We start from the raw sequence: 10,117 nt of genomic DNA, 5'->3' as shown, positions 1-10,117 counted from the left end.
AGAAGGACCTGCCTCGCATGACATTGATCACTACCCAATGATCAATCAATTGTGAAGCACATATATATATAATATTAATGGAAAAGTTATTGAACTGCAAATCTTTAGACCAGAGTGCATCAGCAACCTGTTTTCATCCTAATTTCGTAATAATAAACGTTGTACAGCCACTATCTCGTAAATGAGACTTAGAACCTAGAGTATTTATATCTTGCACGACATGTTTTTTAACCGTTTACTTGTCGTCCAATTTTAGGAATTCTCTGCTACAGTTAATTATCAGTAATTTGTTATGATTATGTAGCTTAATTAGTGACACGATTGACCGTCAACATAGTTGAACTTCATCAATCACATCTGACTGAGACTTTTATAGTTTATTTTAAAGCCAACTAGTTACTAGTTTCAACGATCATTTATCATTATTATTATTGAGATGAAGTGTTGGTTGGGAATGTTCACTTGAAAATTATTTTTCCAATCACAAACTCTTAACTTTAAAATAAATATCAGAATTCAGATTAGGTAATATTTACTTGATTGCATATTACTGAATAGTTTCAAGCTAAGTGGAAATAGTTGAATAGAGAAGAGGAAGTCCAAAGAACACATTACGCCGAGAAATAGAGACAGACATGAAAAGAATGAACAAAAAATGGATAGAACTAGAAAAGAAGGCCCATGACAGAGTGGGTTGAAGAAAGCTGGTTGGCGGCCTATGCTCTATTGGCAGTAACAGGCGTAAGAAGAAGATGGTTTGAAAAGGGCTGGTTATGTAACCCAACAAATTAATTTCCTCCGTTTATTATTACAGTTGAGTCTTATGATATCACAAATTGTGTTTATACACCAAGTTATTGATTGATCACTGTCAAGTGCTATTCAGTTAAAATTGTGTTTTAATCTAACTATTGATCAGTCAAAACTGAAACATAAAAATCACTGTATGTTCTTGATCTATTTTTCGAGTGTATAGTGAACTTTCATCTGTTGTTGTTTTGTTCACAAAAGGTCCGTCCGTGTTTTGCAAACTACAAAATTAGACAAAATACAGTCACTTCTGTATTAATCATAACGATGTACTCACTAGTGATTAATTTTCAAAAGTAATTCACATATTTCCGATATGAAGTTGTAACCAGTGGAATCCAGCTTTTTCAGTAGTGAAGCAGTAACCCACTAGTGCATCAGATGATGGGTGTGCAGTATCACGAATTTATTGAAGTTAAACATTCAGGCAATCAGATTCCAACTTAGTCATTTAACGGTTAAGAATCGACTTACAAGACATGAATACGCTTCCAAGTTTTCCATGATGGTCTAACTTACCTTTGACGAATCATTGTTATATTTTAATTCAATATTATTTGGATAACTACTCTTAGTTTTAAGAGTTTCATTATCTCAATTATCAATAATAATTAACTTCGTTACAACCAATATTATCAATAGAATAATACATAGATTCAAATATTTTAATTATTTCTTTGTTTATATTTTAGGAACCATCTGCTCTCAGTGGTGAAATTATTGAACGTCAAACTGGTAGTTGTCAATTATTAATCTCCTTTTCTTCTAAAAAAAAATTTCTTTTAGATTTTGTAGATAAAGCAATCGATACTATATTAGGAACATATGCTAACCGACCTAATCCTCCTGAACATATTGTGTTAATAGGTCATTCTGTTGTAAGTTTATTTTATGCACATACACACACACGCGCTTGCGAAAAATTGTGTTTTTTGTTTGTTTGTCTGTTTTTTTTTAATCTCAGAATTATGACATTCAAAATTTAGTTGTGAATAGCAACAACCAAGATAAATCAATGTTTTCACAATTGATTGATCACTGAGTGGTGATCAATGTCATGCGTGTCAAGTCCTTCTTAGTGCTGATCGAATACTATCGATCAAGTTGCAATATGGCCACTAGTCTAGGTGGCTCGACACTGTGTGCACTATGTTGAGATAAGATGGTAATTGGAGGTGGTCAACAGGAAACCCTGGACCCGGGTTTCGTGCTACTTGGCACTCGTCAACAAGGTGTACCTGTCAGCTTGAGGGAACTGGTGCTCCCTGACGGATTCGATTCCGTGTCACTCAGCTTCACAGTCACAGACGTTACCACTGAGCTATTCGGGCCGCGACCAACCTCCTGTAGGACTGAGATGTAATCACAATTGATTGATCACTGGGTGGTGGTCAGGGAGCACCAGTTTCTTCAAGATTACAGGTATAAATCAATGCTTTATTTAATAATGATATAAACTATCATATCTATTGAAGACGTGAATGGATATATCAATTCAATAATTCAGTGAATATTGGGTTGAGGTCTAAGAAGAAACTTACTAGGTTTGAGTCTCAGTGTGAACACAAACACTGAGATATAAGTATATCCAACTGATAAGTTTCAAATGAAATGAAACACGAGTCTTCGAATTCACTGAGATAGTTTAATTTAATGTTAATCCATTATCAAGTACATGTTCGTGTACTGAATCATAATAAGTCTATGTGATGGCTAACGATATTACCTGACTGTCTAAACTGGAGTAGAGTTGGAATACTTTAACTATTCATTAAAACTCGAGCGCATCACGATAAATTCTAAGCTAATTGTTATGTTAGTAACCTTTTAGAACCGTAAGTCAAATTGATTGCTGAATCGTTGATCTGTAGGCTACACCTTTGACTTCAATTTCTGAAGCTTAAGGCAGCGGAACAACGCTAGATGTTATTTTATTGTAGATGATGACCAAAGTATAATCGTACGTCATTCGTCCCCATAGGATCATAGAAGCACTATTCTGTAATGGTCTGAAGTTAAGGTTTTCCAACTCATTCAACTGAACTTTGCGCTTCCACTAATTCGATTCGCCTCTTAAATCCTGTCGAAATAATCTCTCCACTTGAGTAAAACATTCCTGGAATAAGTAGGTATCATTACCAAGTTTTGATTTGATAATTTTGAATAAATTGAGCATTGGGTAGATTGTTATAAATAAATTATATATTTGTAATATCCCAATGAGTAGAAAAATTAGATTTTCTGACGTTTCGTGACTCAGTAAGCCACTTCTTCAGAGAATAAATAACCAAATAAACCAAATTAACAATAATCCAAGTTTAAATAGTACAACGGAACAATTCAAGAATATTAGGTGCGATCAATCAAAAACAGGTCTGAATAAATCAATGTCACGTCATTTCATTGCGGTCAAGGTGATTCATAAGTGACATGTATGTAATTTTTGTTTGTATGTGTCCACTGTAAATGATGAAAAATGTGTGACCTTTATAATTACAAAGGATAGAGTTTGATTTGTAATGTAATGGTGTGAAATTGTAAATAATATTAGACTGGTTGACTAGGATTGATAGTCCAAGTAGGATGTATGGTAAGGCCTTCCTTTCTATTGAGGGCAGTGGGATTAAACATTATATGGAAAGCTTCAGCTACTCTTCTTTCTTTGTGATTGGAAAAACCTTTCTGTAGTATTTTGATGTTTTTGAAATCAATTTGATGATTATTGAAAATGGCATGAACCGCTAATACCGATTTAATTTGAAGTCTATCTAGTTCTACAAGATTATTAGGAGGTTTCTTTGTGTACCTAATATGTTCTTTGGCGCGAGTCATGATTTCGCGAGATGACTCTCCAATATAGAAGGCATCACAGTCGACACAACCTAATTTGTAGACGCAGTTCTGTGTAGACATGAATGGTATTTTTTATTTTAATCGAACTAAAGTATTTCGAAGAGTGTTCGTTGTTTTGTAATATACTTTAATTCTGTGTTGTTTTAAGATTCTTTGGAGTTCTTCAGTTGTGCCATGATGAAATGGTAAATCTGCAGTACCAATCCATGGCATTTCATTCGAATTATTGTTATTATTACGTGCTGAATTGTCTTGTTTTAATATACTTCTGATAATCTTCATAGGAAAATTATTAAATTGTAAGATGGTAATTATATTCTTTTGTTCTTTTAGTTTGTTCTCTTCTGAAGTGATGATTTTGTTGGCTCTTCTAAAAAGATTTAAGGCTAACGAGATTTTAGCACTGAAAGGATGTGCTGAATGGAAGTCGATGTAACGATTAGAGTGTGTAGGCTTTCGGTAGATGGATACATTTTCACTAAACAATCTAAGAAAGGAAGCTCACTATGTTCATTTTCATTCGTGAATTTGATATGAGATGAAAGTGTATTTATCTGTTTTGAAAATGATCTTAGATGCGTCTTTTCTATCACTACAAATGTGTCATCTACATATCTAAGCCAAATTCGTGGTTTAATGTGGTTGGTGAAAATCTTTGATTCTATGTGTGTCATAAAAAGGTTGGCAACAATCGGGGACACAGGGGAACCCATAGCTACATCATTTGTTTGTCTGTATAGCGTTCCGTTGAAGGTGAATAGAGTTGAATTTAAGCAAAGTTTTAACGATCTCATGATTAAACTAATGCTTAACGGATATCTGTCCGACAAATAAATAAATTTAGCGGATAAGTAACAAGTTAAGCGAAATGAATATTCTGTCATTTTGCTTTTGTCCTAAAAACAATCATGTTATTAGTTTTTTATTTTAAATTTTATTCATTGAATTACATTTTATCTCAATGTTCCTTATCCTTTTCATCCTTGAAGTATTGTGATATAGTTGTCTGATTTATCCATTCACTCACATTAGATCCGCTCTTACATTTATTCATAGTATCTCTACAACCATACTAGCTTAAAAAATCACAACACCTATGTTAATTTAAATTGTAGTGACCATGGATGGTCCCGTTGTTGATATTTTGACTGAAATTTGGTTATTCTTAGTTGGCATATGTATATCCTGTGCGGATTGCTTTGATGTACCGATTATCATACAAATCTATAAAGAAAAATAGATGGAATGTGGCTAGCAGTGGAATCCACGATGCCTATTTCGTCCTATTTAGGACTAGTCAGCTGTCTGTCCGTGCGTTCGAGAGTTGATGTTCGCTCTGTGATGAGACTCCACATCAGTGCATATTCGCTAGCCGAACCAATGATGCGCGGCCGGGATCCAATGATAATGTTATAATCTCCACAGAACTATATTCTGATAATAATCATGTACTCACTAATGACTACCTTCAAAATGAAATTCATGGAGTTCTGGTAAGAAGCCATGATCAGTGAAGTTCAGTCATGTCGGCTGTAAAGCAGTTTCCTATCTTAAATGGTGGAGGGTAATCGCGCAGTGCTGTGAATTGATTGAAGATGGATCCCGGTTCGTTGGTCTATATATATTGATATATTAATGAAAATTTTAATTTAGAGCTGAACTAATCACCCTTTATTACCTGTTTTATTAAAGAATCACGTTTTTTAAATGTCCAATGTCTTGGTTAAGATTGATTTTTTTTTTAAACTGATCAATTTCTTAACATCACCAACTTGTAAATTTTGTGTGTGATTATTATGTTTGCGGCTGCAGAGCGAGGAAGGGTGTAGATAAATTCACCATTTATCATTTTCAGTATGTATTTCTGACATACCTTTTCAGTCTGCTTTTTTGAACTTTATTTTCAACGTGTAACCTTTCTCAATACTAGTACTATAATATTGATTTCAATTTATTTTGTGATTCATTTGATCTTACCAATATGTTCTGGCAATTCGGACTACAACACGTTGATGCTAAGGTCTACATTAATAATAACCATCAGTATGGAGGGTTGTCAGTCAGTCAGTCAGCTACAACGTAAGACCAAACACATATATGCATCGGTTCAAGTTGCCATACCTCGTTAGCACAACAAGATGAACACCGAATTCACAGAAGTAGTTAATTTAGTGGTGGTAATATATAAAAGATAGGTTGTATATAAAGATATAGTATAGGAAGGAAGAACGTTATGAAGCAATTTTTATCTCAAGGTTTAAGGAAACGTAATGAGTGTATACACCTACGCCATTGTGATCGATTCTGAGCCATGTCACCTAGAGTCTCCAACCATTGGTTACGATAATCGCGCGGACCTCAACCAGGTAGTCTGCATCTGCCAACATGGCTCAGACTAGAAGTTAGTGACTTCAAGCACTGATGCCACGTTTTGGTTGTAGAGATTGTTGAATTTCATTGAAATTACAAATCGATCTAAGTTGAACAACCATTGAAAATCAGGAGAAACTAGATGCCTGTTTTATTTTAGTATGGGGTGTATTTAGAAGAGCACATCCACTATCCCAAGACAAGGAACCCAACCTAGAACCTTCAATCTTTCAAGTGAACGCTTAGTCTTTAAACCACTGAGCTGGAGTCCATTGGTTTATATGTCTAATCTCAATCCATTCACCATATTGCAAAACCATTTTCGATTGCTAACAGGGGATAATTATCAATGTATTTGTTATATCGATTGCCTATGTACGTTCCCTGTTTAGTATATGAACGTGCTGATCCCCACCAATGAGAGAGGGGTGAATTATAGATCAGGGCAATGATACGCAAAATCCATATGAGCAGTCATGAGTACTTATCAGTCCTACTATCTGTCTAGCCTAGTCAGTTAAGTCCAGAACACTAATGACAACCTCTGCAATATGAATTATTATTCTCAAACATACTGGGTTTATATACCAAACAAACTGACCACATCGTACTATAAAATAGAAAATAACATTTGTATAAGATTTAGTCAAATGTGGCTGTGAATAGGGGGGGAGGAACATTAATGAATGGACTAGGGATAACCCAAGAATGGTAAATCTTACAATAATAGTCTACGGGTCAAAATAAAGCTTATAATAAGAGGGTTACGAATATGAATAGTTTAGTTACTTAACAATTATATAATAGGAAATATACATATCATATTGGTCCATAAATAGTTCTCAAAAGTGACCATTCATACATCTCCATAGGATATAACAGTATTATTTATATTAATTGATTCCCTTTGTTCTCTCTCATTACAATCATTTTATGTTTTATTATCTTCTTCTCATCTACCTTTATCGTTTTTCTTTTTCAATAGGGTTCTATAGTTATTTTCAATTTGTTATCATCACGTTGGAATATAACTCAAACTAAAGTTAAATTAGTTTTATCATTGGCTGGTCCAATTTATCAACCAGGTTAGAATAATTTTAATCATTGATAATTAAGGATGTATGTATATATTTATTTATTTGCATAGATACAACAAAATGATAGATTCTTTTGAAATATTTAACCTTGACTAAGAAGAGAATCATTATATAGTTGGCTATACCATTATATTAGGCTTCATTTTATCTTACATAAAACCGATATATACTTTTCAATTTATTATAGTTATCACCATTTTACATATATATATTGTACAACAGTAACATATTTTATTGACTGATTTAAAGTATCATTGTTTGTTTTTATAATCAGAAGGGGATTTGTAGAGATTTCAGTATATTTCAAAGTTGAAATCATGAATCAATTGAAGCTAGACCACCATTGAAAACCTGGAAACACTGGACGGCCGTTTCGTCCTATTATGGGACTCCTCAGTGGCAGTGCGCATCCACGATCCCGCACTCGCGAGATTCGAACCCAGGACCTACCAGTTACGAGCCAGAGCCCTTAACCGATAGACCACTGTTTTTATCTTGATCAATCATTTGTTACCCAATAAACTTTACAGTTATTTAGTTGTTGTCAACGTATTTATTTATTTAAACACATAAATATTGGTACAAGGGGGCACAAGATATATATGCTCTTACACGGCTACGCGAATATATAGCCTCTGCCACGGAAGTTCTACTCAATGCCTTCTCATGACTTTACTGTTGTTTACAAAATTGAGAGGATGAAAAGCGAATGTCCAGCGCTTTAACCAGGTTGGTGGACATGGAAAGTCCATCTAAGTGAGTTGGAAAACTCTGATTCCAAACCAATGGTGCATATGGGCTCCAGTATCTTGAGGGAACAAATGGTGTATGAATCAATCGTTGATCACCGGCTCCCATGAGACTTCATCTCTTCACGATGCTCTACTGTCTTGTGGATCAAACTTTTAGGTCAAAGGCTCTGGGTGTGGTCCCCTAAGAAAACTTCCTGTTTCGGTTTGGGCACCTGGGCAGTATCACAGTCCTACAATCTAGTAGTTTGAATCTATCAGAATAGCTTAGATGAACAGTCAATGAATTTATGGTCGATACAATATTTTAGCTTAATAACTCTTTCATTGATCAAATGAATCCAATTCTTCTTAGATTATGTCTATATGAAACAGTGTTATAGATTCCTTTAGTCTTGACTTTATGATACATTGTTTTAGTATTATCCCATATGTAACTTGCCGAGAGATGATTAAAACTAAATTCTCACGAAAATTGTAACTATCGGTATATAAATGATGTTCTTTTCCATGTAAGAACTTTCGTCTAAATTAGAGCGAATAGTTTCACAGTATTTGGGCGCTGAGTTGATGTAAGACGACATTAAATAGGAAGAATATGTATTTGTAAAATCTCAGCGAATTGAATTTGAAGTAAATCCAACGTTTCACCTGGCAACCTGGTCCAAGCCTTTTCAAGGAAATATATCCATGATATATTATTCCTATTTAATGTGGTTGCTTACTTACACCTGTTACCCCTCGTGGAGGAGCATAGGCTGCCGCCCAACAGCATTCTCCATCCAACTCTGTCCTGAGCCTTCCTTTCCAGTTCTTTCCAGTTTCTATTCATCCTTTTCATATCTGCTTCTATTTCCCGGCGCAATGTGTTCTTTGGCTTTCCTCTTTTTCGTTTCCCTTCCGGGTTCCAAGTTAGGGATTGCCTTGTAATGCACATTGGTGATTTCCTTAATGTATGTCCGATCCACTTCCAACGTCTTTTCCTAATTTCCTCTTCAGCTGGAACCTGGTTTGTCCTCTCCCATAAAACACTGTTGCTGATAGTATCCGGCCAATGGATGTTGAGTACTTTGCGTAGACAACTGTTTATAAATACTTGCACCTTCCTGATGCTGGTCGTAGTAGTTCTCCACGTTTCAGCTCCATACAGTAGGACTGTCTTGACGTTCGTATTGAAGATTCTGACTTTGAAATTAGTTCACAGTTGTTTTGAGTTCCATATGTTCTTCAACTGTAGAAATGCTGTCCTTGCTTTGCCAATGTGGTTGCTAGTTAATTTTGAAACATTTTGTACTACTTTTAAATTATTTTTAGTAGTACTTTGCGTAAAACTCATTATTCTTATGAATGATTAATTATTCTCTCATGTATATAAGCCATCAAGATGTTTTTTCAGGGGTTGGTAAGAAGTAGTTTTTCTTGTTTCGTGAAAACTTCCTAGTATACATATCGGACAATAATACTTCGTTGCGGAATGTAAGCTGAGGTAAGCTGATGAGAATTTAATTTCATCTTACTATACAGAAACGTTGTGGCATCTTGGATCGATGAACATAATTGGTCAGGTCTTCTCTTTGTTACTGTTCGACTGAGTTTTTGAAACATTTTGAGATATAATCAATTTTATATAGTTAAGATCATGAGTCAATTGAAGGTAGACCATCGTGGAAAACCTGGAAGCACTGGACGGCCGCCTCGTTGTGATAATGATCATATACTCACTAGTGACTGGCTCCATGAGGTAATTCCTGGAGAAGTCGTGGCCGGTGGAGCTAATCCATGTCAGGTAGAGACAGATATCTACCTCAGTCATGATCTGTTAAATTGAGAAAAATACGAGCAATAACATCGAGTTAAAGAAAATAAGATCAGTATTGAACACTAGACAAACATGACATTGACAACTACTCGGTGATCAGTTAGTATCAATGTTAGTCGATCGTAGCCGTAATAGCTCCATGATATTGTATTAGACTGTAAAGCTGGGTAACATCGATTTTAATTTAACTGAGTTTCAATTTCTTCAATATTGTAGGTAAACCTTTCTGACAAGTGTATACTAGCACGAAACTTTAGATCTAGGTCTCCTACCAACTACCTGAAATATAGTCTGAGAGTATATTCTTCATAGCGATTTTTAAATTGATTAAAAGTAGTTGAACAATATTTTAATTCATAACTTTATTCTTATGATAGTAAAACTTATGAGACGATAGTTTATGGCTGACCTTTGAGCGA

General features: G+C 34.8%; 1 protein-coding gene across 1 annotated transcript in view; it reads left to right on the top strand.

Annotated features, from left to right (window-relative positions):
• The window catches only part of Smp_175320 (gpi inositol deacylase pgap1, putative), a gene marked incomplete at both ends in the record, with an annotated part of 56,986 nt that overhangs the window by 6,738 nt on the left and 40,131 nt on the right, over positions 1-10,117 (top strand). Inside the window, 3 exons of the mRNA XM_018798487.1 lie at positions 1,503-1,545; positions 1,597-1,688; positions 7,019-7,118. Of these exons, the coding sequence (XP_018646716.1) occupies positions 1,503-1,545; positions 1,597-1,688; positions 7,019-7,118 (235 nt within the window). The remainder of the gene's footprint in view (positions 1-1,502; positions 1,546-1,596; positions 1,689-7,018; positions 7,119-10,117) is intronic.

Source organism: Schistosoma mansoni (genome assembly GCF_000237925.1).
Source record: "Schistosoma mansoni, WGS project CABG00000000 data, supercontig 0154, strain Puerto Rico, whole genome shotgun sequence".
Classification (NCBI taxonomy): domain Eukaryota; kingdom Metazoa; phylum Platyhelminthes; class Trematoda; order Strigeidida; family Schistosomatidae; genus Schistosoma; species Schistosoma mansoni.
This window is presented reverse-complemented; position numbering and strand designations above follow the sequence as displayed.